We start from the raw sequence: 26,534 nt of genomic DNA, 5'->3' as shown, positions 1-26,534 counted from the left end.
ACCTAGGGAGGTGGTAGAATCTCCTTCCTTAGAGGTTTTTAAGGTCAGGCTTGACAAAGCCCTGGCTGGGATGATTTAACTGGGAATTGGTCCTGCTTCGAGCAGGGGGCTGGACTAGATGACCTTCTGGGGTCCCTTCCAACCCTGATATTCTATGATTCTCTCCCTATGCACAACACCAGGATTGTAGAGAACACATGAGAACTTTTGGTGACATAGTCTTTAGGTGCAAAGTCACTGATTAAAGCCAGAGCATTTTTGCTAGTGGGTCTCAGATTATGTAACTCACTTCCTCTGATCCATCAGAATTCAACTGAAAGCACATCTGCTTTAATCAAGTGTATGTTTTACTATGAACCTTTGCTGGGTTATTTACATTGAACAACTAGGGCTGTACATGCTATCTTCTACCGAAGGCAGTTTAAACATGCTTCATTTATTGGTGCTATCTGCTCACATGTTGGGCAATGGGCACATAAACCCCATGTCAAACTTTATTGTTCAAAACAAGACCACATTTTTCAGTTTCATCAGCACATCTTTGCTGTGTTTTTAATTCCAACCCCTACTTTGATGTTCACATGACTATTTTAAATACATTGAAGAGCTGAAAATAAAGTCAGTCACCAGTGTTGCAGCTATTAAGTTCTTCACAACTTCAGAAAAAAAGCTTTCTAGAAACACTGTGGCAAGAAGGTACAGAATTTACAGAGGGCAGTTTTATGTACAAATGTGCATTGTTGCAATACATGTAGCAGAAACCCTGGAAAAATAGCTCCAATTTAACAGTTTCATACATTATAACTCTTAAGACTATTTGAAGCAGATTTTTCAAATGAGACAGCTTCCTTCTTGCTCTAGTTATGACTTTTATTCTCAGGGTTCCAACATCACTGACCTTTTAGAATGAATTAATTTGAAAATTTTAACCACATTATGAAATGTTTTAAAGCTCTCTGCATTTCTCTTCTCTATTATTCATTCAGACCAAAGCATCAAACATATAAGGTTTAAGTTGGGCTAAAATCTGCACTTCACAAATCAAGGGCTGCAAGAATGGGTCTTTATGCACACAACCCATTTCATCTGAGTTTTCCATGCACAAGAACTGCAGGATCAGTCAGTCAACAAAATAGTGACCATTAGGCCAACTAGTCTTAAATGCTGGGCATGAGAAACTGTGGCCTAACACGACACTTCAGACATCTAAAACAAATTTTTAGAAACCATCAATATTTAAAGGCCAACATGTCAATCTACTTTTGAAGGAAAAAGTACAGGCTTACAGGCCTTTCAGCAACTCAGATCAATACATATGGTCAAATTTATACACATTTTTCCACATCTAGTATGTCCTCTTTAATAGTTTAAATGCATATGTATAAATTTAAGCAATAGTTTCTAGAGAAAGAGCTCCACGTGTTTTATTGACAATATAAAAAAGTTCACATTAAAAAACTAAATATTGAACCAAGAGAAGAGATCTGATTTTTGCTTACTGTAATGCTCAGTAAGCATTCTGTACTGAATGTAAGTTTAGCATCTTTTAATCTAGTTAAGTTTGTCAGGCTGTTAAAGGAAGAAGATACTGAAACCATTTCAAACAAAACAGAAGATGAAATTAGCTATACATATACAAAAAGCAAACAGGTCTGTAGCTCTTTCTTCCTCATGTTTAATAGTGCTCAAGACTTACTTTTTTTTTTTTTTTAAAATATAAACAGTCCTCTTGCAGTTAGATTTTCAGTGCTCCTTCTAAGCCTTTATAGAGAAAAAATTCCCAGGCAAACAGTTAATGTTCTTGCAGAGTTTAAATGGATTAAATTTATATCACAGCTGTTACGAAGCTCAAGATAGCCACAGAACCAATACTCAGGAACCAAATAACTATTAGCACTTCCTTTTCCACTTGGAAATTTAAATATTGGAAGCAATGTACATCAAGAGATAAAAAGCAGGATTGGACTTTTAAAAACGCAGTTCAAAGATCTAAAATTTTAACCCTTTGGCTTCTTTCTGTAGCTACGATGTCAGTTCTGCAAAGACCAGATGGGATGACAAATCACAGTAGTAACTAACATCCACGTAGCAAAACAAATATCTTTTTCAACTACAAACCCATAAATTAGATTGACACCAGGGGCAAGTACCTGATGAGAAGGACACTGCATTTTGTAAGTGAAAACCAAAATCATTGACAAAAAACGCTGGTGCTGAAAAAAGTTTTGTTCAAATGTGAGAATTGTAATCTATGGAGTGACAGAAGTATTTAACTTTCTGCATGCTGTTACACCTTTTGTTCTTGGAGCTATTTTCGCTCCAGCTCAGACACACAATCTCAAAGTGTAAATAAGGACCTCAGAACAAAGAAATCATCTAGAGCCTTATTTTCTGAGGTGTTGAGAACTCGGCCTCTGATGGAGTGGTTTTACAAGACCAAGGTAAGAAAGTCAAAACATTTAGATGCAGGAGATAAAGAAAATGAAGAATGTTTAGTTTGGTGACCAAAGAACCACACCGTTATACGTGAATAACCAATCATGTAAGATTTTACTTTAGTTGCAGGATGCTAAAAACTACAAGTTATTAAAGCAGCACCATTTTGGCACCTTTGGAAGCCACTTTTTCCTCCACCCTTCTTGACTACAATCAAATTATACGAGGAGGAGCTGAACTCTCAAGGTGATGGTGAACCACCACCACCATTTGGCCAAAATAGTTCTGGAAGCTATTCATCCAAGTTGATGAAAACTGGAACTATTTAACCACTAAGCTTAAATTTAGATTTACACTTTGTTTTATACAGGACCACTAACACACCAGGATAGAAATGCTATTTCTTTCCCTCTCATTTTGTGTTGTAAAATATTAATGAAGAATTATATTGGCTAATATTTAAATTGATGACTCATTCTGCTCTTCATTTTTTAAAAAAATTGTCAGATTTTGTCCAGGAGGGACCTATTTTAACTAACAATTCATTTCGTAATAATTTTAATTTGTTTTCCTTTTCCAATACATAATTTTAAACAAGCGTCAGACTCACTTTAAGGCACACTAAAATGATATATCCTCATTATGACGAATGGAGATATACACATCCTTATCTACAGAGGTGAGAACTTAAGTTAAAGCTTGGAGGCTAGTATAACATCGTTTTAATATTCTAGTATTTTTAAACAAACTAATGTTTTGAATGATATCCAGTTTAAAACAATTATAAAAATAAGTGAAGCATTTCATATAACATTTACCAAATGACAAACAGATAAAAATAGGAAAGCCTCAGGCTTTCCATTCCTTTCAGTGAAGCTTCCCATTTCAAGGAATTCTGCTACTGCACATAATCGCTATAGCAAGGTCTTCCTCAAACGTTGCTCTACAACTTAAGGTTTAGATTTAGGAATTTATTATTTAGAACTAACTAACTTGCCATTCTGGTAAGTAAGGGTGACAAACTGCTTTGGGGTTAACACTGACATTTACTCTCCTCTGAAGCTGGTAATAAGTGACTCAAAAGAGTTGCATCTCATCAAAATGAGGGGCCACCTCTTGCAATAAAAACTAAGAATTTTACACTTTGAAGAGCAGACTTGCTGAGACAGAAAAAGTGACACTTTCACGCCCCCCAAAATTGAGATTTTGCACCCTTCTTATAATTAATTTCAGCATTTCAATGCTCTATGTACAATATTCTTTAGATAAAGATGCATAGTTCAAAGCCACTGTAGAAAATAAAGGCCGTACTGAACTGCGATAGATACCTATATGGATTATGTGAAATGTTTCCATGATGAATTTGTGAACTTCTGCCACAAGGGTTCAATACTTGGACCCTGAAATTAGCAGTTTTAACAGCAATACAATTTCATCTATCCTCCATCTCAGAAACTTGTTAACAGAAAGCACAAGGATTATTTGGTTTGAGTTACACTTATCACTACAAACAAGATTTACTATTCAAGTTTATGGGGGATTGTTTTTGTATTTTACTATTGCAACCATGTATAAGAGACAAGTAATAAAAAAAAGAGCTCACTGCCCAGGACAAGTTACCAGTATATTCAAATGACAAGACAGAAATGACATAGCAGGTACTTGAATTTTAAAACTGACAATTAAGTTGATATTTCTCATTGCCACTGAAGACAGTGGGCAATCAAACTTGTTAGTGACTTTTGAAGAATCGACTGAGAAGAAGAGTTTACATTTACTATTTTGACTGTGGACCTCTCGCTTATTGAAGCCCTTTCATTTGGCATTATAAATACTTACCAGACATTTCAGATCTCCAGTATATTTTGCATCTACCTCACAGGTGGTCCATGTTCTGGAGTTTGTAGTCTGAACAGTAATATGCCTAGGTCATTTACTACCAAACAAATATTTCCAAAGATGCTACAGTCTAAACGTATGTCATCATACATATGTATAGAAGTTTTTACTTTTGATCTTCCACTGAAAGTGTGATCTCAACTGTAGTATCATTGTTAACATTTTCTTTGCCCCCAGATTTTTTTCTCCTTAATTTAACTTTTGCAGCCCACCGGAAAGCAATAAAATTCTACTGTCAGGACTAATTTAGGGCCCAATCCTGTAAACACTTGCACTGTTGGATAGTCACACTGAGTTGACAGGACTACTCACATGTGTAAAATTATTCATGAGCAGAGTTAGGTCCCAATCCTGAAAATGCACGCCTCAGGACTCCTGTTTTCTGAGGCCACATCAAATTGACAGTAAGAGACAAACTCATTATCTCCAGAGTGAACAAATCTAAATGATATTAATGAAGCACCAATATAAATGAGAAGGTCTCCTTTCTGAATTCAGAATTCTAGTCACCTCTTTCACCTCTAATAGTTGCATTTGAATGAACACACAGCAGTTTTATCCAAAACAAAACATGAACCCAACAACCAACATTTCCATAATAAAGTCAGAAACTGGTTTACTAATTGTCAAGAATAAAATCATCTCAATTTGAGTTTTCAGGTGCAGAAGTAAAAACTAAAAGGAGTGGCTTGTTCTCCTCAGCAACACTTATTCAAAAGGCTATACAACAAAACCAGTACTCTGAGATAGATTAGCAACGATACAACACCTCGTAAAAAAGTTCCATCACCTTAAACTATCCTGCAAGTGGTAAATAAACTGGGAGCATACAGGTAAAACACACAGCTGCATCAATAATTAGGTTCTCTTGCCAACAGCAAATAGTTATTCTTACATATAGTTTTGGCCATAAAGAAATATCTACCAAGTTTGGCCATTAATTGTTTGCACTTCGGTTTCCAGGAACATTTTTTAAGACTTTTTTATGAATAGTATCCTATGACTGAACCGTAGATATTAATGTAATGTATGAGATTTTCATTTTTTAGGGTTTTTTTTCTTCTTAACATCAAGACAGAGGATGTACTGATTAACCATTAACAACATAAATAAGACTACCAAAGGAACCAAAAACTAATCATCCAAATATTGAGGAGCAAGGTAACTTTTTAGAGACTAAGGTTTACATCTTAAAGAACAGCCAATTCCTCCTAGAAAAAATTCTACTTTTGAAAATAACCTTTCTTCTACATTTTGTTACTAGCTGACATGTGCATTACAGCTTTGTGTGGTGAGAAGTCTGCTTCTGCTTATTACTCCCCAATTACTTCATAATTCTTTCAGTGAAATCATAACCATCATTTCCAAAAATCCAATTTCATGAAGTATTAGGATTTGATATGGGTGAGGGGCAAGAACAGAGTAACTTATAGAACTAAGATCCTGTTTTCATGAAAATAAAGCTCTTAATAAGAAATAAGGGAACACAGAATAAGACAAAGGTGAGATTTCCTACTTAGAAACAGGGTTTTGTTTTTTTTCCCCAAAGTTTGCTATCAGTGTCAGTGTGTCTTTAAGAGTACCAACCCATTTAACAGAACAATCCATTGCAGTTAGCTTCTTGAAAGCAAATACCATACAAACCTAATTCAGTGGCTTATTTTTAGACAGTATCTTCTCAGCAGCTTGTTAAAGTCACTGTGAAATTGTCTGTTGAAGTCTCAATCTTAGTCAAAATTGTTAGTCTTAAAAAGTCAGATCACTTGAATAAATTATAAATGTTCAAAATATTAAAATTACACTTAATAGAGGGTTCTGTCTGATACATTGTTAGCTCTGTCCTAATCAAAATTTTGGTCAAGAAACATATGTAAACAAAGAATACACTTAAGGCTTAGAAAGAACACTGATAAATTCATCCCTGTCACATTAAAACATCCACATCTCCTTCATGGTCCTCCTCAGTCACTTTTAAAGAGAGCACTTCTTCATTAAGAAACAATCCACTCAGTCTTTCCTTCCGAGCCTGTCTCTGCTCCTTCAGCTGTCTCTTGCGTAAAGCCTTTTGCTGTAGCTTCCGTTGCTTAGATCGTTTCTGTCAAAATAAAGACAAATGGCAAAATGAGTTCTTCTATATCTAGACTACTGGAATAAATGGTCCTTTATTAGAAACATTAAAGGTGGATTTTAGTGAACATAAATTAGTGTAAAGTTAGAGTCTGCTCTGAGAAGTGACTAAAAAAGGCACCCTTACTCAGATCTGTTCCATGTGTTTACTCAAAATCCTACTTAATTTTGTCACTTAAATAAGCAAGTTTTTACTGCTTTTTACTGTTTAGCCATGCAGAGCCAATGCAACTAAGAGTGAGCAAGATGCAAATTTTATACCATGTTGTGCATTCTCCAAACTGTTTAAGTATCTATCAGTTATACTTGTGCAAGCTCACTGGAAGAGGATGCACAGGTAAAACTGAGCCTTTGAGATGAAGAACCTTAACTATAAGTGATGAGTCACGAGACCAAGAGAAATCAGCTTGTCTTAAAGCCCAGACTGATTTTGCAAAATTGGAAGAAACACACACACAAAATGAAAATAATTGAGACACAGATGCCATAATGTTACTTGTGAAGAATCACTTCAGTGCACAACCACGCTTGCATGAGCAAGTAATCTATGAGAAATATGTTGAAAAAACAAAGAGAGATTAGGCAACCAGACAAGTTCTATCAAAAAGATCAAGATAGTCTAACATTCATGTATTGTGCTCTGAAAGATTGATTGATCTTTGATAAGTTCAAAGGAAGAACACGTCTTTTTGCCTTTAAAAGAGTCAAGCTGATTTATCAGCTCTTTAAATACTCAAACAAAAATCAAAGCTAGTCTAAGCCCTACCACACACCCGCGTCTCAAAATAATTCTTCCCTTGCACAAAGGAGTGGCACGGAGCAATAAGAACTCATGGGGCAACCGGCCAAATAATTCCCTTTGGTCCTGCGACCATCAACGACGCTTTTTCTTTCAATAAAAACACGACCGTCGCATAAGCGGCTCGAGCAAGCAACCGATGCGAGAGAGCGCGCGCGTGCACGAGCAACGGCTTCACCTTTGAGTCCCGGAGTCTCTCGGCGGCGCTCGCGGGTAAGTTACTGTCACTGTGCGCTCGGCTCACGGCGGCGCTGGAGCTGGCAGCCGAGTTGCCCGGGCTGGAGCTGCCGCTGCTTGCTGAGCTGACCAGACTGGCACTGCTACTGCAGGCACTTGCCCCACCCACACCGCCGCCGCCGTAGCTGCTTCTCTTCCAGCCTTCCCTTGCAGGCCGCTGCCGCGGGCCGTGTTCCTTGACATAGTTTCTCACCTTTAGAACACAGGCATTAAGAGCGGTAAAAGCTTGATTGGCCACAGCATATTTAGTGGAAGCGCTGTGCATTTTAATGTTTATTACAATTACGGGGGGGGAGGGGGGGACCGAAACCAAAACAACTACTTATTGTAATGACCACTACGGACATCTTCACTTCGGCTTTCTTAAAAACAGACGTAATCAGCTAGGGGGAATTACTTGGCATTTTTACTTTAATATAAACAAACATTCTTCCCCTTTCTATTCAATGCATTACAAAAAATATATCACCATGTAGAAAGGCCAGCCATACTAGTAAAAGACGACTAACGTTTAAGCAAATTATGTTTTATAATCTTATTGTACTACGTAGATATAGCCAGTAGTAACCCTCAAAAGAGTAGTTTTCAGAGTAGCAGCCGGGTTAGTCTGTATTCACAAAAAGAAAAGGAGGACTTGGGGCACCTTAGAGACTAACCCATTTATTTGAGCATGAGCTTTCGTGAGCTACAGCTCACTTCATCAAAGAGTAGATTCTTATCCATTTTAGGTTAGGATTGGGTTTTTTAAGTGTTCTGAAATATGAAATGGCCCTGAATTTGTGATGGACCTGAGTGCTCTCGATTACGATTGAATTCAATAAAAGCTGAGGGTGCTTGGCATCATGCCAAAACAGGGCCCCAAAATAGGTTCAGAAATAATATAAGTGGAGGGAAAACAAAGCTTATGATAAAAAATGAAGTTGTGGTACCACCCACCTCATGTGACACTAAGGGTTGGCTGAGTGGTTACTCTGCACACGCAGTGAAGAGTTATTTTTGCTCTATTTTCTATAAGGTCAATAATCCTCTCGCTTCAACAAGTTTTTTCCCCAAAAAATATTCATTTAGAAAGCTGCCAAATCAATCATCTCTCATGAGAATTTTTATTTTTCTTTAAGTTTAGTTTAGTTTTTGCAAGCAAATTAAGGCCCCAATCCTGTAAATGCTTATGTAGGTGTAGAAGTACAGTCACACAAGCAGTACCTCCACTTTGGGACTACTCATGTAAGTGAAGTTACACACCAGAGGAAACATCTGCAGGATTGAGGCCTAAATCTTGAAAGTTACTCAGCGAATATTTTGTCTGAAACTGTTTCATATACCAGAACTAACTTACCACTTTGGTCACATTTATGTAATTAATGTGTTTCATATAAGGTCCAAGATCACATACTGATCTGAAACTGTTGAAGAAGAAAGCCAAAGTTCAACAACGTACTTTGTGTTCCATCCTGCCCACTGGTACTCAGTGAATATGGAAAAAAAATTAGTCACAACCCAATAGATGATTTTCCAAGACTTATATCAACACATACCACATGTCAGAGAGCAATGGTAACTCCAATTCAGGAGACACATACAAAAATTTTAACCTACCTGTTTCAATTTTTCATCCGTAAGACAGTTTAATTCAATAATAAACTCGCTATCTGTAGGCGAGATCTGAGCAGTGGGATCAATAATTTTAATAATATCAAGTTGCTCTCGAAGACCCATCTCGGTACTGACTTTCCGACTCAGGTATTCAATATATTCAACCTAATAAAAACAAAACGCACAAAGTTTTTAAAAACTGCTAGCTCTTAATATGAGTCAAAGCAGAAGTAAAAAGGAAGGAACCAGTACCATTTTGGATTAAAGAAATGCTCTCAAAATGTTGCATTTCCTATGATTCTTGACTCAACCTAGTTGAGTATCATCGAAGATAAAAATTCAGAATGAAAAGTAAAGGAAAAAGTTAGCAGTCTCTATATGTACACTTGACGAGAAATGTGATCTCTCACTTCAATAGTCATGTACACTTGTTCAAAATCATACTTCCATTACTGTAACCAACAGAAATTTTATTAAACTAACAATTTAATTGAGTCTTAACTCTTCTGTACATCTACACTGGTTCTCTCCAATACAAATGAAAACAAAGCTTACCTGTTCATCATTTGTCATTGCGCTCCACGGGAGTTCATCAAGATTCCTATGCTTGTTTTTCTTTTTTGGAAGTAAGCATGGAGAGCTTGGAATACTAGGTATGACATCAGAAAGTACATCACTCCCACTTGCAATGTCACTGCCAGGCAACTTGTAGGTGTGGAAAGAAAAAAAAGAAACAGAACAAAAATCTCAAAATATGCTAGGTCGGAGTAGAAAAATAGTCAGACCAATACTATTAACCATGCAAAATATGCTGTCAACTGGGCAAAGTATCAATTCTTAATCCAAACAAACTAACAATTGCCCACAATGATTTACAACTCCAAAACACAAAAGTTAATTTTGTGAACCATCTGCAGGAGTGAAGCGTAGCAAACTCAAACTATGCAACTTTCTACTTCATGATTTCCCTTTTCAATTTGCATTCAGGGAAATGTCAGAAGTATGCAGCATTTCACTCTTCCCTATCCATTAATATGATATGTTAGTATGTTCTATTCCTGGGGGAATTCTGCACCACTGCGCAGAATTTATGTCCCCTTGCAGATTTCTTTGCTTCCCTGCCGAAAAATGACTTTCTGATGGGAAAGCAAAGGGAAGCCACAAGAACTGTCACACAACCATCCCCATCAGTACTGGGTGCCCAGAGCAGCCGGCAGAGAGGTAAATCACTGTGGGGAAGGGGGCGGGACTGGGGAAGACCCGGCTAGTGGCTCCTACCCTTGTGCTGAGCTCAGCTGCTAGTCCCAGCTGGATTGGGGAGGATGGGGCTTCCTCTTCCCCTGCACAGCATCCTCGGATGCGTCAGACCCATCCCCAGATGTAGGAAGGTCTGCAAACTCCGCCCCCACTTCCTGCACCCATGGCTCTTCAGCTATAGGGAAAGGGATCCCTGTACAGGGAGCTGCTCCCCAATCTGCACAACCCTCGTGCATCCAGATCCCCTCATACCCATACCCTCCTGTTGAGCCCCACTCCCCCTTCACCTGGACCACGCCAACGAGCCACCCGAATGCCGATCCCCACCCCACTGAGCCCCAACCAGCTGCACCTGGATGCCCACCCAACTGAGCCCCACTCCCCCAGCATCTGGATGCCCCACAGAGCCCCCCACACTCCTTTACCTGGACCCCCGGCAGAGTCCCATTACCGTTGCACCCAGAACCCTCCAACAAACCCTGTTCATCCAGATCTCCCCCTGCGCCCAGATCTCCCACTGAGCCACCTGCACCCAGATGGCCCACACAGAACCCTGTCAACCCACACCTGGATACCCCCACACTGAGATCCTGCCTTGCTGAGCCTGCCTGCCCACACCTGGTGCACCTGGCACGGAGGTGCAGGACCCTGGGCTGTTTCTTGGGCAGGCCCGGTCCTTGTGCTGTGGCAGGGTTGGGTGCAGCGTCACCAGAGTCCGTGTCCTGGAGGGGAGCTACACAGTGATCTCCCACCTCTGTTCAGCCAGTGGCCTATGCTCCCCAATGCCATGGTGGAACTTCCACATTTAACAAATAAAATTTGCAGAATTTTAAAATATTGTGTGCAGAATTTTTAATTTTTTTGGCACAGAATGCCCTCATGAATAATGTTCTCTATTAAAGCATCATTCTCTGCCAAGCATCATCCAACAGGAATGGTCATTGTGAAGGGAAATCAAGTGAACCTGATTTGCCTAAGCTCTGTTAGAGTCAAACTTTTTACACCGGAAGGAATTTTAAAAAATAATTTAGCCAACTACAAGCTGGTTAAGCTGGCACTAACTGGAGCAGTGCTAGAGCGGTTGGCTATGAACACATTGCCTTCTCTGATGGAGTTCTGTCCAATTCCACTCACTGAGGTTTTGGATGGGTTGCAGCCAACTACATCAATCTGGAGCCTTGCCACGTGGCCAATGAATTCTAATGAGAAGGGGTTGTAGTCCTTCACTGAGGATTGTTAATGCTTCCCATTGTGCAGCCAGGGTGCCAGCTATACTTAAATAGCATATGATGAAGCGCCTGCTCAGAAAATCACCACTAGTCAATTATTGGACCGTCTCTGACTCACCAGTTTTAAAGGAAGCTCAGTAACAGAGTGATACTAAAGAAACTTCAGACAAATATTGAGGTTGAGGGTGCCCTCAACTAATGCCAGATTTCAGAGGTGGGGACAGGCCAAGCTCAACTACAATGGAAGCAATGCCGATGGCTAAGGAGAAGCATCTGGGCAGAAGTAGCAAAGGTGAAAAGACCACCTTCCATTTGTGTGGGTGTAGGTCCAACCTTCGCCAACAGTTTGCAGGCTGGAGGTCATAATTTTATTACTACACCTGAGGTCTCAGCTATTAGCTGTAACACATACTACCTTTTTCATGTATGGTTGGCCTGGAGGTTGTGATCATTCTTTTCTAATGCATCCCCAAACCAGTGATACAGGTTTATTACCCCAGACTGCATTACTGCAACATATGCTACTTGGGGCTAGCCTTGAAAAGTCCCTGAAAGCTTCAATTAGTGCAGGATGCAGCACAAACTTGTTGTCCGCAATGGCTACTTACTCACTTTGTGCTGAGTAACATTCAAGATTATAATTATAATCTGGAACTCCTCTCTCCTCCATCACATGAGTAACTCTGTCAATATACATTGCTTAAACTTCCCATGGCAGGGCTTTCACGGTGCCTCTAGAAGTGCTCCTTCTAGAAGTCCACCACAGCCAGAGTTTAACATGCTTCAGGGCACTACAATACTAATCTGTTTGGTCAAATTTCTCAGAATGTTTTATTTAGTTTAGCAATAGGAAGTGGAGGAACATGGCTTAATTGCTGACCTTTACATTGAAAAGCTGGGATTTTATAACTAGTTGCTTTTATAAAATAAGGTGCTCAGATGCTTAGAGAAGGGAAGCAACAAATTTATAAATTAATTTTAAAATGGTTACTGCAAGTGGCTTAAACTGATTTTATGGATTTACGTTTACTTTGATTAGATTTTGGTTTTCAAAATTGCATGTGTTATATACATACCAATTCCTGGCACACGTGGAATTTGAGTTTTTCATATTTAAAAAAAATGTTAATGCATAAATGTTTTGGAGGCTTATTTTAAAAAGATGGGCTTTTTTGTTCATTCCTATTAACATAAATAACACTAATTTAAAAAAGACTCTTCAAAAGTTGAGAAATAAAACTCAAATGACAGTACATTGTTACTTAAACCCAGGTGGCCCTAACGTTGCAGAAATACTATTATTGTCATTTAAGGCCTGTAATTTATTGTTTTAGATCCTACAAAGATGAACGTATGTACATATAAAAAATGGTAGCTTTAAATTTCAAAGGGACACCCTAAAATAAAGGTCTTTATTAAATTTTTGGGTAAAATTATTCAGTTTATTGTCTTTTGTTTATCAAGCCACATTTCTAATTATGAGGTTATTTATTAAAAAAGACATTCTGAACCACACAGTTCTAATTACCTGCACATTTGTGTAATTACAGGTGTTTAACACAAGTTATATAATTGGGAATATTTTCCATTGTAAAATAAACAATCTATTCCAAAAGGTACAGTTTGAGAAGATTGGAAACCTATTTGTACTATACACAGTAACTACACAAGACACCTGCATCATGTTTTTTCCTGTAAGCAACAGCAGAATTTTAACTAGCTTCATTTGTACAACTGACATGTAATTTCTGATCCACTTCAAGTTTAAATGTGACAACTGAATTACTCACTTACAGAATTTGCTGTGTAAGGTTGTAAAAACAATGACAAATCTTTTCCAAAGCTCAACAAGTCCAGTCAAGTAGGTCTCTTCTAGCAAATGCTTACAGAAAAAAATGTCCAGTAACTACTCAAAAGGAAAGCTGGCAGCTAATCAAATAACCAGGAAACTCTCTTTTAAAATTATAATCCCACTGTGTCCATGTGGTAATGAACATTTCACATCTCAGTGAGGAACTAAGTCATCTGAGTAATTTTCTGAGGTATTTCTACAGGCTGCAGCTGTAGCTCACGAAAGCTTATGCTCTAATAAATTGGTTAGTCTCTAAGGTGCCACAAGTACTCCTTTTCTTTTCGCGAAAACTGCAATTGGAATTTCCAACTATATCCCTTTTTGTACAAGGGATATAGTTGGAAACTGGGATCCTAAAGCTGCGGTAAGAAACATGGAGCTACTTTTAGCTAATGCTATCCCACACAATGTCATTTACAGTTTCTCTTTTGTGGGATATCTGTAACATTCCTAATTCATCAGGGAATGCTTAAATTGGGGGGGGGGGGTTGGGGTTTAAATCACATTTGGAACAGACAGTATATTTCTATGATCACAGAGTATTACATACACTGTATGCCATGACTGAAGTCCATGAAAGATAAAGGAACATTATGCTTTTAATTGATTATTACACTTATCCTAGAACAGCATATTTAACTACAATTAAAATAAATTAAAACCTGTAAAGAAAGGAGGTCTGCACATTCCACAGGTGAAAGACTGCTATATGCAAAAACAAAACAAAAACTGTGACGATACCAGATTAGAATCTGAAGTTAGATCAAATTGCACGTAACAGATGTGGAGAAAAGTGCCACGGTAGCACAAAGCTCACCTTTGCACTCTTCCCACCCTTGGACCACAGAACACAGGGCTGGTCCATGTGATTAGAGCCAAAAATCACAAATGGGAATTAAGAACACAGCAGCAACCCAGCCACACCGGAATGCCAATGCAAGGTATACACAGCCAGATTCTAATACACATGCAGATGCCCCACACCAAAGGATAGGGCCTCACAGATGCAAGATATGCTGATAACTAAAAATGAATGTGACCATAATATGCAACAGCCCTATTTCAGAAGCTGGTCATGTCTTGTCATCAAAATTCTATATGAGAACTTTGTAATAAAATGGCCTATCAAAACACTTCCTTTACTGCTGAATCTCAGCATAGGCAGTGGGAGTTTATCGTACCATCAAAGAGCTTCAAACATTTACTTCCGAGTCAAAACTGCAAACAGCAGCTAGTAGATCCCACTTCATCTGCTCTGTTGACATAGAAATAGTTTACCTGCCACTCAAACTCGCTGTCTGACCAATCCCAATATGTGCTAATAGAAGAGGAGACATCACTGCAGACACTACCCTCTGGGAACAGATCAAAAGACGTGAACTCCTGGTCATCCAGCAGAGAATAGCAGTCATCCTGATCACCAACTGAAACTGATGAAAACAGCTCCTCGCTGCATTCTGAGCTGGCTACACTTGTTCCACAAGAAGTCAAGTTCCACCTGCAAAGCATACCAAACAAATTAACATCAACACACACAGAAAAAATGCTTTGTCCTTTGAAGATGTACATTAAAATATCCATATCTTTGTATCAGTTGTTACATGTGGATTTTGCTGGAAATAAGTTAATTCATCTAATAAGCTGCATTTAAATTGATATTAAGGGTCTAATTTACACGCACAAAAATCAAGAAAAAATCAAAGGATGAATACTCATACACAAAGACTCTAAGTGTGATAAAAAATTTCACTAGAGCCATCATTTCCTTATATTTATAGTCTCAGATTTCTAATTAAATGTACTTTTTAAAAACGATTTCCAGTTTGTTTAAACCTCCATTAAAAGTATTCCCGTAATAAAGCATGACAAAATTAAAGGTACCAACACTAGATGAGGGAGGGAGGATGGTCTTGTGTTTAAAAGACAGAACAGGGAGTCAGCAAGCATAACTCTCTCTCACATGAGTAGATCCCATGAAGTTAGTGCTTGCCAGGGAAACATCTGCGACTCATTTACTTAATATTTTGGGCTCTGTTCTCAAAGCCAAAAAAGACATCGGATACAGAGCTTTTCATTCTAAAGACCACACAGAAGAACAGAATACAGAAAACGATCCACATAAAAAAAAATCGAGTACCTCAATCAATACTACTTAAAAAGGATTATGTTCTCCACAGCTTCATTATTACAAATTAGTTAATTGTGCTAATCAGGGAAAGTATATTTCCAACTGGAAAGTCTGTCTGGTCCCATAGAAAGCCGTGGAACAGGTTTTCACTCTGCTGACCTACTCACATGAAGTTTAGCAAGGTCAGGAAATTTGTTTCAGCATCTCAATTATTTTTCACCAATACGATGAACAGAGACTTGACTATGTTTCATAATTGCACAGCATTCTGGCCCAATCCCAGAAGAGATGGGAAAATTCAAAGGTTTCCAAAATTCACTGTACAAAGCCATGCGAGCTATCTTTAACCTGTTAAGTTTTATCCACTTGACATGTTGATTACTATTGGAATATCCCTTTAATCACAGACTGAAGAGCAAAACCTTCTGATGTGGGAAGCATGCCTCTCAGCACCTTTACTTGATTTGCACACATGCTTGCTTGTCAACACTTATGTTTCTTAGGATGGCTTGTTGCATGTTCCAATAGGCCAAATATTTGCTGTAAATCATTAATGAATGAAGATGAGTGCCCTAATTAATACTGTAATTGCCAATTCCTACAGGAAGTTCATGGTCTGTGAAAGCCTTGCTAGTCTCTTAACACTTGATCGGACACAAACATCAAAACAGTTCAAAAACTTGATGAAAGAAAAAGTGGTGTCTGGCTGCTGAACATAGTACACCTGAGCAAGTACATGAGAAATGAGAATTGCATTATATTTACTTGAAATTTCAAAAGATACAGAGCACTTGCAGACATCATGGAAGTAAGTAGCATACTCTGAAAGGTGATAAGGACAAAGTGAATTGAAAGATAACCAAGACAAGTTACACGCTTCTCTGAAGAAATGAGGAACCAGCTCAAGATGCAGAATACTGACTAGTTAACTGACAGAGGCTTGGTTACACCTGCTCAGAAACTTGGATGACAGGTATGTTATAAGGAGGAACATTTAAAAATAGCGTACACATAAATTTACAAGTTTGGCACTCACATTGATCCAAAGATTGATCAGAAATACATGAACCTATTGTTTAGGTCACATGCAGGCTTCATAGTAGTATAGTGCAAAAGCCCAGAGAGAGAAAATATAATTGAATTGATACTGAGTAATGAAAGCTCCCTTACTGGATAATGTTTGTATTAGAATGATGGCTAGCAATGCTACGATTAAGGGCTTGTCAGCCTTAGAAATATAGTTGACAGTGCTATGTCAACAGCACAGTTTTGCCGCTGCAGCCACACCGTTGTAAGGTGCGCTGTCTGACCATTCTTTATTACCGGGAGCGAACATGTCCATCAACAAAATAAAACCACCCCCAATGAGGGGCGGTAGCTTTGTCAACCAGAGTGTGGCTCCCACAGACAAAGAGCACTGTCCACACTGGTGCTTCTCATCACTAAAACTTTTGTCATTCAGGGTGGTGTTTTTTCACACCCCCGAGGGACAAAAGTTTTAGCAACAAAAGTGCCAGCATAGATAAAGCCTAAGTTAACTTATTTGAATGTAAATTGAGCCGGAAGTTGGTATGTTTCTTCTCAGTCTAAATTCAAACTTTGCGAAGTACTTGCCATATTTACACTAAAATAATCAAAAAATGTAAAGTGTGGGGGAGTTAGATGCACATGTGTAATGAAAAAACATTTTGAAGTCTAAACAGAGAATCATCAGAACTATCTTGAATTCACATTTAAGGCCCAGATCTGTAAGTTGTTGCAACTTTAGCGTGACTTATTATTGACATACAAAAAGTCACTTCTGTGTACACATGTACAAGATCTGCTTCTTGGGTAGACAAAATTATTTTTTCACTTTGGGAATTGAGGGGTTTGTATTTTGTGGTAAACAGAAGTCGTAGTTTTTAGCAAAACTAGTTGTGCACTTTTGGAAGTTACACCTCACCAATGCCATAAGACTATGTGCACCAGAAAATCGAACAGTTCTTAACCGAAATGTGAAGACTGCACTAGTTTAAGCAAAATTTCAATCCATCCACTCCAGCCATTCTGACTCATGGCGTGAATCTTTGTAGGTTTGCTTTGAGCCCACTCTAGTGCTGTTCTAAATGGTTTCACTGCATCATCCTCGGAGTTCCTATCCCACAGTTCCCAGAAACAATGATTTCAAGAAGATTCAAAAAGGCCACAAATACACCAGAGAATAGCTATCTGAACCATTTTAGTACCAGCCCTAATGTCATCAAACTAATTAGCCCTGCAGAAAGCAAGCCTAATCCAAACGATATTTGCCATGTATGTGGGCTGGCTGGAGCAATTATGCGTTTTGCAAGCATGCCGGAGTTGGGGTGGAGAAGAAGCAAATAGTTATTAGCGTAGTAAGGTTTTTTTTAGCTTAGTGAAGGCTTACAGGCAATGCTACTATATCACCGTGGCTGGGCAGTAATACAGGGATTTGCAAATGTCTTGGGGGTGGGCGAGGAGGGAACTAATTCACAGAAAGGCTTTGTCTGCACGAGAGAAACGGGTGCTATTTCCCAACCCAACTAGCTCAAGTTAAACTAGCGCAACTCTTGCCTAAACCATCATCCGTCCTGCCGAGCTCGTCAGGTACACTCTGGGGACGGAGAGGTTTCAAGGAAGCGGAGCCGATTGCACGAACTCTACTGGGGGAAGCCACCTTCGCTCCTAGTGCAGCCGGCGGGGGGCAAGGGGCAGATTCAGGAAAACAACTCGGTCGGTGGCAACCCCGTCCACCGGAGCGAGAGCTGAGCCGGGCATAGCCCGGGGGCGAGGGCAGGGGAAGCACCGCCAAGAGCCGGGGGCTCGCCCCCCACGCAGGGGAACCCCCCGCCGCCCCGCCCCGCCTAGAGGGGGACCCCTGGGGCGCCGCCCCCCGCCCCCGGCCCCGCACCTGCTGGAGTGGAAGCGGCGCAGCGGGTCGGTGCGGTGGCAGGACGAGAGCTGGCAGCCGAAGTCGCTGACATCCAGGCAGCCCTCCTCGCTCAGGCTGGCGGCCCGCGGCGGGGGCTGGTGGCAGAGCAGGGGGCAGGGCTCGTCCGGGGCCAGGAACTTCTCGTACAACGCCTCGCTCATGGCGCCGCGGGCAGGGCGGGGGGCCCGGGCGGCGGCTCCGGCCCGCCCGGCCTCAAGCACCCGCTGCTCTCGCGGGCCCACGGCACCACCATGAACCGGGGCCCGGCCGGGGGAGGGGGGGGGCGGGCTCTGGCCGGCCCTGGGAGCGGCTCACAGACACAGCCGCCAAGCCGCGGGTGCCGCCATTACAGGCCGGCCGGTGCCAGGCTTCAATCAGCTCCGAGCGGGAGCCAGCCGCCGCCGCTTCCGGCTCCGGCTCCGGGAAGAGACGGGGAGGCTGCGCCCCCTGCTGCCACGGAGGGGAACTGCGGCCCCTACGCCGCCAGCGTTCAGAGCCAGACCCATCAACACTGACAGGGAGAGAGACACAGTATCCAACACCCTTAAGCAACACCTCTAGACACATATATATGCGGCAACACACACACACACACACACACCCCATACCCAGGAACGCCCCCTCACACACACACACACCCCATACCCAGGAACGCCCCCTCACACACACACACACACCATACCCAGGAAAACCCCCTTACACATCCACACACCTTACACCCAAGAGCAACTCCAGCCACACACACAGCCCATACCCAGCCAGACACCAGCCACACACACACCATCCCGGCAACACCACACTCAGCAACACCCCCTACACGCAACCCATACCCAGAAACGCACACAGACATATACATCCCATCTGCAGCACCCAGCAGAGCCAACATACCCAGCAGCATATAACTGCCCTATAGACATAATTCACCACACTTAACACCCAACACACCCCGAAACACACACCTCACACACAATAACACAGGGAGAGCCGGGTCTGCTCTAGAGTGCAGAGGCATATACATAGTAGATGAGAAGAGGAATGGACTCAAGGGTTATTTGACAGCAACATGTGTTAATGGCTAGTTGTGTAGCTTGATCCTGTATCTATTTTTCTGCTTCTCTTTCCCCTTTCTTTTTACTCTTTTGTATTTCTTTCTTTCTCCTCCGCACCCTCAGGGGCATAGGGTGTCTACCAGTTTCTGCCGTTGATTTCAGTCTCACGCTGATCTGTTCAGGCTTCTGTATCATGTTGATGGATTTGGCTTCTTTCTCTGTTCCTCTGCATCATGTTTCTCTAGGGCGCCTTCTTTTTTCTCCTTTGTATTTGCCTCGTTTCTCTTTCTCGCTTCTATATTTGCGTTCTCTAAAAATCCCAGCAAAGCCCACAGGGAGAGCCAAGGAGAGTGGTGTGTGGTGTGTCTGTCATTCTGTCGTTACAAACGCCGGCTACGAAACAGGGACCCGCACTGGTTGACAGGGGGATCTGCAGCCAGCTGCAAACATCTGCCCAGGCTCTGCAATGGCCTGTGCAGTGCGGGGAGTCATTAGCGTTTCAGCGCCGCCGGGCCAGGCGCTGCCGCCTCCGCCTCGGGCCAGCAGGGGGCGCGCCGGGCGCAGGGACCGGCCGGGCGGAGCCGCAGAGCCGGGGCTCGGGCCGCCATGGCAGCAGCCGGGAAGGCGGGGTCGCCGCCCTACTCGCACCCGGGGCACGGCGAGAGCAGCCTGGGCAGAGTCAGCTTCCTGGGGGCCCGGCTGCCCGCCGAGGTGGAGGCGATGGCCAGGGGCGTGCGGGGCCTGGGCCAGGAAACCTTCCGCCGCCTGCTGACAGGTACGGCCGGGCCCGGGCCCCCCTCCCCGCCCTCTGCCTCCGCTTGGGCCGGGCTCCTGCTTCCCCCCCCCGACCCCCGCAGCATGTCTCTCCCCGCGGGGTCCTGCTCCCGCCCCCACGGGCAGGGGGGTCCCGCTCCTCCCCGGGGGTCCTGCCCCCCCTCCCCCTCCAAAGGGCGGGGGCCTCCCGCTCCTCCCCGGGGGGTCCTGCTCCCGCCCCCACGGGCAGGGGGGTCCCGCTCCTCCCCGGGGGTCCTGCCCCCCCTCCCCCTCCAAAGGCCAGGGGCCTCCCGCTCCTCCCCGGGGGGTCCTGCCCCCCCTCCCCCTCCAAAGGGCGGGGGCCTCCCGCTCCTCCCCGGGGGGTCCTGCTCCCGCCCCCACGGGCAGGGGGGTTCTGCTGCCCCTAGTGGGTCCTGCGCGCCCCCCGCCTCCAAAGGCCAGGGGCCTCCCGCTCCTCCCCCGGGGGTCCTGCCCCCCCTCCCCCTCCAAAGGGCAGGGGCCTCCCGCTCCTCCCCCGGGGGTCCTGCCCCCCCTCCCCCTCCAAAGGGCAGGGGCCTCCCGCTCCTCCCCCGGGGGTCCTGCCCCCCCTCCCCCTCCAAAGGGCAGGGGCCTCCCGCTCCTCCCCCGGGGGTCCTGCCCCCCCTCCCCCTCCAAAGGGCAGGGGCCTCCCGCTCCTCCCCCGGGGGTCCTGCATCTCTCCAACCCATTGGGCAGGGGGTCCTGCCCCGCCCTCCCACTCCCCCTATGGATAGGAGGGTCCTGCTCATATCCTTTAATCAACTGACATTACTTCCATTTTGTATGTTGAGTTTTCTTTGGCACCAGAAGCCACATGCTTGGTCTTCTGGTCAAAGCAGTCACTGAGAGTGTTGGGTCTGAATCACATAGAGCTGAGAGCTCCAAGAAGTGGACAAGTAGACAGCTATTAGAGTAAGATGGTCTGTAGAGAGCCCTGCAAATCCGCAGATTATTTTTCGGACTGTGGATCGAATGCGGGTTCAAATTTTGTATCTGCGCAGGGCTCTAATGAGCTGACTCTAGTTGGCATTAGGAATCTTCATTGTGCTAGTGTATTGGGGTGAGAATGGAGCAAGACCTCCTGACTGAAGCTAGATCTGCAGCTATGTAATAATTGTAGGCAATGGAATTACAATTTGGCAGATTCACTGGATATCAAGTAAAATTGGAAGTAGATCCATATTTGTCCAGCCCACTGTTACCGAGAGACAACTGGTGACTAGATAACCACAGTAACACCAGGAAGATGTCCCTCTTCTCCCTAAATCCTGTACTGGTTTAATGTCTGAGGTAAAGATTTCATGGTGATTTCATCGTGCATTTCCCACCTGCTACTGTAGGGGGAGCATACAGTCTCTCAAAAATGCTCTTGTAACTAGAACATGTAAACAATCTTCCATTGACTCCCAAACTGTTAGTTAATTTTCACTTACAACCAAAGGAAACAGACTTTTCCAGAATAAGCCGAGCTAGCACAGGTCTCCCTCTACCCATCTTTTCCTCTTGCTGACGTTCTGGTGTATGGTGAGCGTACATGTACTACAAACTATTATTCCATTGAAGGATTGGCAGCCTTGGAAGGCATGGCGAATTTGTTTCTATAGCGTTCTGTGTTATAGCTAATGTCAAAATAATATGCAATGTCATACAACCCCTGAGTTGAAGGTGTAGAAATCTCACAAACCAGAGTCTCAAGGTTATCCTGCCAAAGGTATGACAAGCTCCCCTGAATGTAAGTCTGATAGCTTAAACTAACGGCATGTTAGCTCTGACTCAGTGGATGTGTGATGAAAAGTTTCATGTTGAAAACAATGTTTGCACTTGTACATCATGCTCCCTTCACTGATCTCAATCATCATTTAGTTTACCTAACTCACAAGGGTTTTTAAGACTCAGTGGTCTCCCATTTTGACAGATGGCGAAACTAAGGTGCAGAGAAGTCATCTGAGTCACTTCTAGAGCCTGGGTGAGAACCTAGGTCTGCTATGCTCTATCCACTGGACATGCTGCCTGACAATAGTCAATCTTAAAAAAGTATCAACTGGAAATCTGAGCCTCGAGCCCTGAAGTCTGAGCAATTTAGTTTCACGAGGCCCCCAGTGGCGTGGGGAACTGGGCAATTGGCCTGCTTGCTACCCCCTAATGCTGTCTCCAGCTTTTATATGCAGAAAAACAGTTGTGACACAGGTGGGCGATGGAGATTTTATAGCATGTTGGAGGGGGACTCAGAAAGAAAAAGGTTGAAAACCCCTAGTGTAATATACAAATAGATCAAATGGATTTGAAGAGAAATACTCATAGGATTCAGTAATGAGAGAAGGAACCTTTCACTTCTTGGGTCGTTTGTTGGCATGTGGCTGCTTGGTAGCCTATTTGATTATTGGTACCAGTCCAACTTGTAGGTCATGTCCAAATGAGGAAAACAGGTTGTTTTAAAACATACTAGCTATTATGTTGTAACTGATGTGATTTTAAACAAGATGTTGCATTTACCGTAGATTGGGTTAATTGTGTTTAAAAATGTATTAGCTTGACCTCACCACCTGCCCCCTCCCACTCTCCTGCCCCTGCTGGAGGAGTTCACAACCAGCTAACGTGTTTTAAAACACAACCTGCTTTTCTAGTCTGGATGTGCACTTACTGGACAGGCGTTAACAGAAAAAACATCCTCACCACTGATACTAATAGACACTCTTTTAGGCCGTTTCAGTGAAGAAGGAATCTTCCCCTTCTCCTTTACAGACAATTCCTCAGCTTTAGGGTTGAGTCATTTTCCAACATTGTGGGAAATGTTGTACTGGCACGGCCCATATTACATCTGTGGATAAATACAGAAGATTTCAGTCTACTGTTCTGATTATTTAGAATCTTTCACTGCATTTAAAGACATTTAAAAATGTACAAAAGGAAGTAAAATTGTCCAAAAATAGAAGCTGGTAGTCAGTGGGATCCATTTAATACCACAAGGAAGTTTGGCAGTTCAGTTGAAACTTTTTTTATTTGTTAACTTTAATGTTAAGCTGCTGTCCCAGCCTGGCCACTTTTAACTTTTCGTCTTTTATTCCAGAAGGCAAATCTGGAGCATAATAAATTTCCACTTTAAAGGCCTGATCCTGCAAACCCATCCATGCAGGCAGACATTTATCTTTCCCAGTGGGGCTTCATGTGTTTGTGAGGTCTGCCCACACAGATCTGATTACAGAAGCAAAATTTTTATATAAGCCAAATTCATTTTTATAAGCCTTTGTGTGTATGGAATGTGGAAAAATAAGTATATATTGAAGGTCTTAGGGAGTCCAGCCAAAGGTGTCTCTTTATTATGTTGCATCCTGGCTGACTTTTGGTGCTGGTACTGCACCATTAGCAACAGTGCAAACTGCTCCAGAATGTGCATTGGTATTGACCCAGAGAGGCCAGCTGAAAAGAGTTAGTTTCACTTTACCTCCATGGCCATTCAATATTTAACCTCTCTGCTGAGCTTGCAACCAGGGTGTCATTTGCGACTCTCTGCAGGATCTAAAGCTGATGAGAAGCAAGTTAGTTCTCCCAGTCCTGCTCCAACTAAACAAGTGTCAGAGCTACAAGTCATCCTAAAGTAGGTGAACCACCACGCTTGTGACGTGAATGACTTTGTCACTACACACCCACATCAGATTTAAACTGGTGACCTAATTACTCCTGAAGACATTCTATGCCATTCTGTGGGTTGAGAGAGTTCTATGTGGGGCAATCAGGGTGTGGGCGGCTCAATGGGGAATCCGGGTGCGGGGGGATGTGGATGCACAGGAGCTTGTTGGGGGGGTTATGAGTGCAATGGTAATGGGACTCTGCAGGGGGGTCCAGGTGAAGGTGGTTGAGGCTCAGTAGGAGGGAGGGGGTGGATGTGGGGGGGATAGAGCTCCGTAGGAAGGTCGGGGGGGTCAGTGGGGGTCCGGATGCTGGGAGAGTGGGGCTCAGTGGGTGGGGATCCAGATTCATCTGGTTGGGGCCAGTGGAATGGGGATCTGAGTGCAGGTGGCTCATCAGGGTGGTCCAGGTGCAGGAGGAGTGGGGCTTGGCAGGGGGATTCTGGATGTGGGGGGTGAGGCTCAGCGGGAGGATCTGGGTATGAGGGAGTCTGGATGCACAGAATTGGGCAGATAGAGGAACAGCTCCCCGTACGGTGATCCCTCCCCCTGTTGCTGAAGAGGGATGGGGAAAAGTTTGCAGAGCTTCCTGCAGCCTGGGGAGAAATCTTGGGGTGGGTCTGATCTGGCTCTGGATGCCATGCAGAGGAAGAGGAAGTCCCATCCTATTCAGCCCACCCAGGACTAGCAACTGAGCCCAGCGCAGGGTAGGTGCCACTAGCTGGGTCTTCCCCAGTCTTGCCCTCTGCTCCACAGTGATTTACGTCTCTGCCGACTGTCCTGGGCACCCAAAACATATTGCTGGGGAGGGTCACATGACCGCTCTTGTGGCTTCCCTTTGCTTCCTTGTCAGAAAGTCATTTTTCTGCGGGGAACATAAATCCTGTGCATGCGCAGTGGTGCAGATTTCCCCCAGGAGTACATAATGATGAAAGCATTTGTATCCCATTTCCAGTTCCCTGAGCAAATCAAACTCATCCACTGCTGCTGACAGTTCCACTTTAAACTGTAACTCTTATTCCATCAACTCGAGCTTTGTGTGCAAAATGTTGTTGCACAACAGACCTGGTGAACAATCAGTTGTTTTTACAAAGACATGGAGTGGTATATTCATACCGGGGAAAACACCAGCCTCCTCATACACACAAATATTTCCATAATTTTTCTTGAATGTCCACATCACACTTTCCCCATTTTAAAGGAGCATCCTGTTGGTTTCTCTGTTGCAGTCGTTGTTAGTGCATTGGAAGGAAAAGATTGCAAAGAATCTGTGAGGGCGATTGCAGAAAGCATTGATCTGTCAGAAGAGCAGCTCACTTCCCTCATCTCTGGCATGTATACTCTTCTCAGAGAGGCCCTGCGGCTTCCCATATCGACTTTCAAACAAGAAGTAAGTACTAGGAGTGCATAGTGCCTTGATAAATTAAGATTGTGTCACTTGCAAATTACTGCATAAACTTCTCCATACGGGGGTGTGTAGCTCAACTCAAAAAGGTCATGTGAAACTGGTAGAAGGATATCTGCTGGGAATGCATTTGTTGTTACTAATCGTTTATCTTGTTCTGTTTTTTAAAAAGACCTGAAGTACAGATTTACAGGATACTTCTGCAGACGTTTATGGAAAACTTTAGTTTATGGAAAAGATTTACTTGCATCTATTTTCTACTTCAGCAGCTTGCATTCTGGTGTTGCTTGTCTGTTTTATTTGTCTTCATTTTGTAGCAGTCTCTCTTTTTTAGATAATTTGTCATTTCTTTTGGCATCAACTTTTTTCCCACACTACCCATATATATTTGCTTCGAAAAAACCCTGTGAAATTGTGCTGCACGCCTGTTTTTCCTTGTCTTATATGTGTATCTTAGAGGAAGGATAATTGTCTGGTTAGGATACGGCACTGAGTGTCTGAAGACCTGAGTTCTGTTCCTGGTTCTGCTATACACGTTCTTTGTGAATTTGGACAAGTCACTTAATCTCTCTGCCTCAATCCTATTGAATGTTGACTTCTGCTCCTAAGTCACTTAGGCACGTCTGGAAATCCTATCCAGCATCCGTTTTGCCATCTCAGGACTATTAGCACAAAATAAAATTTGGGGGAGGGGAGCGCTAACAAGCAAGTAACCACTATTTTAGTTCTTGTAAATGTATATCTTTTTCATAAGGAACTAGTTTTCAAGTCTACAGTATGTAAATTGCACATTCCTTGTTTTTGTAGGTTTTTAAGGAAGATCTCCAGGAGCTTAGGTATGCCCATTTATTTCACCTAAATTGCTCACTGTAACTGTTTTTCTACAGCTGCTTCCCTGAAGGGGAACAGGCTGCTGTAATCAACTTTTTAAATGTTATTGCTCTTCGTGGGAGAGAGAGGCTCTGTCTCATTACCAATTCCTCAAGCCAGTCTCCTTTAGGTCGCCAGTTGAAAACCAGCCCATGTCAGTATAATCCAAAAGTTGATACTGTCTAGTGACAGCCTTTGTGAAATGAGTTGGTGTTCTCAGTCCAGTTCCCTGTGAACAAGTAACCCCATCACAAAAGCACCACCATGATTGGCAGTCATGCTTGAGACTCCAAGGATTGA

General features: G+C 42.9%; 2 protein-coding genes across 2 annotated transcripts in view; one reads left to right on the top strand and one right to left on the bottom strand.

Moving 5' to 3' along the window:
- Positions 1 to 517: 517 nt before the first annotated feature.
- Positions 518 to 18,870, bottom strand: FAM199X (family with sequence similarity 199, X-linked). The gene is made up of 6 exons (XM_073361364.1): positions 18,472 to 18,870; positions 14,708 to 14,927; positions 9,647 to 9,796; positions 9,095 to 9,256; positions 7,440 to 7,691; positions 518 to 6,430 (listed from the first exon to the last, which is right to left on the bottom strand). Exons 1-6 carry the CDS (start codon positions 18,651 to 18,653, stop codon positions 6,260 to 6,262), a joined length of 1,137 nt encoding a protein of 378 aa, XP_073217465.1. The 5' UTR covers positions 18,654 to 18,870; the 3' UTR covers positions 518 to 6,259.
- Positions 18,871 to 20,091: 1,221 nt separating this feature from the next.
- The window catches only part of COMMD5 (COMM domain containing 5), a 28,831-nt gene continuing 22,388 nt past the window's right edge, over positions 20,092 to 26,534 (top strand). The window contains exons 1-3 of the mRNA XM_073361363.1: positions 20,092 to 20,316; positions 25,189 to 25,349; positions 26,172 to 26,200. Coding sequence (XP_073217464.1) covers positions 20,148 to 20,316; positions 25,189 to 25,349; positions 26,172 to 26,200 — 359 coding nt within the window. The 5' untranslated portion in view covers positions 20,092 to 20,147. The remainder of the gene's footprint in view (positions 20,317 to 25,188; positions 25,350 to 26,171; positions 26,201 to 26,534) is intronic.

Source organism: Lepidochelys kempii, chromosome 9 (assembly GCF_965140265.1).
Source record: "Lepidochelys kempii isolate rLepKem1 chromosome 9, rLepKem1.hap2, whole genome shotgun sequence".
Taxonomy (NCBI): Eukaryota; Metazoa; Chordata; order Testudines; family Cheloniidae; genus Lepidochelys; species Lepidochelys kempii.
Note: the sequence above shows the minus strand (reverse complement) of the source record. Positions and strands in the feature narration are given on the sequence as shown.

What these genes read in the sequence shown, in the direction of transcription:
- FAM199X (XM_073361364.1), bottom strand. Translation starts at nt 18,653, where the DNA reads ATGAGCGAGGCGTTGTACGAGAAGTTCCTGGCCCCGGACGAGCCCTGC. An exon ending in CGCCGCTTCCACTCCAGCAG is followed by an intron (nt 14,928 to 18,471) that starts GTGCGGGGCCGG and finishes TATGCTTTGCAG; the next exon opens with GTGGAACTTGACTTCTTGTG. An exon ending in CGGATGAAAAATTGAAACAG is followed by an intron (nt 7,692 to 9,094) that starts GTAGGTTAAAAT and finishes TGTGTTCTAAAG; the next exon opens with GTGAGAAACTATGTCAAGGA.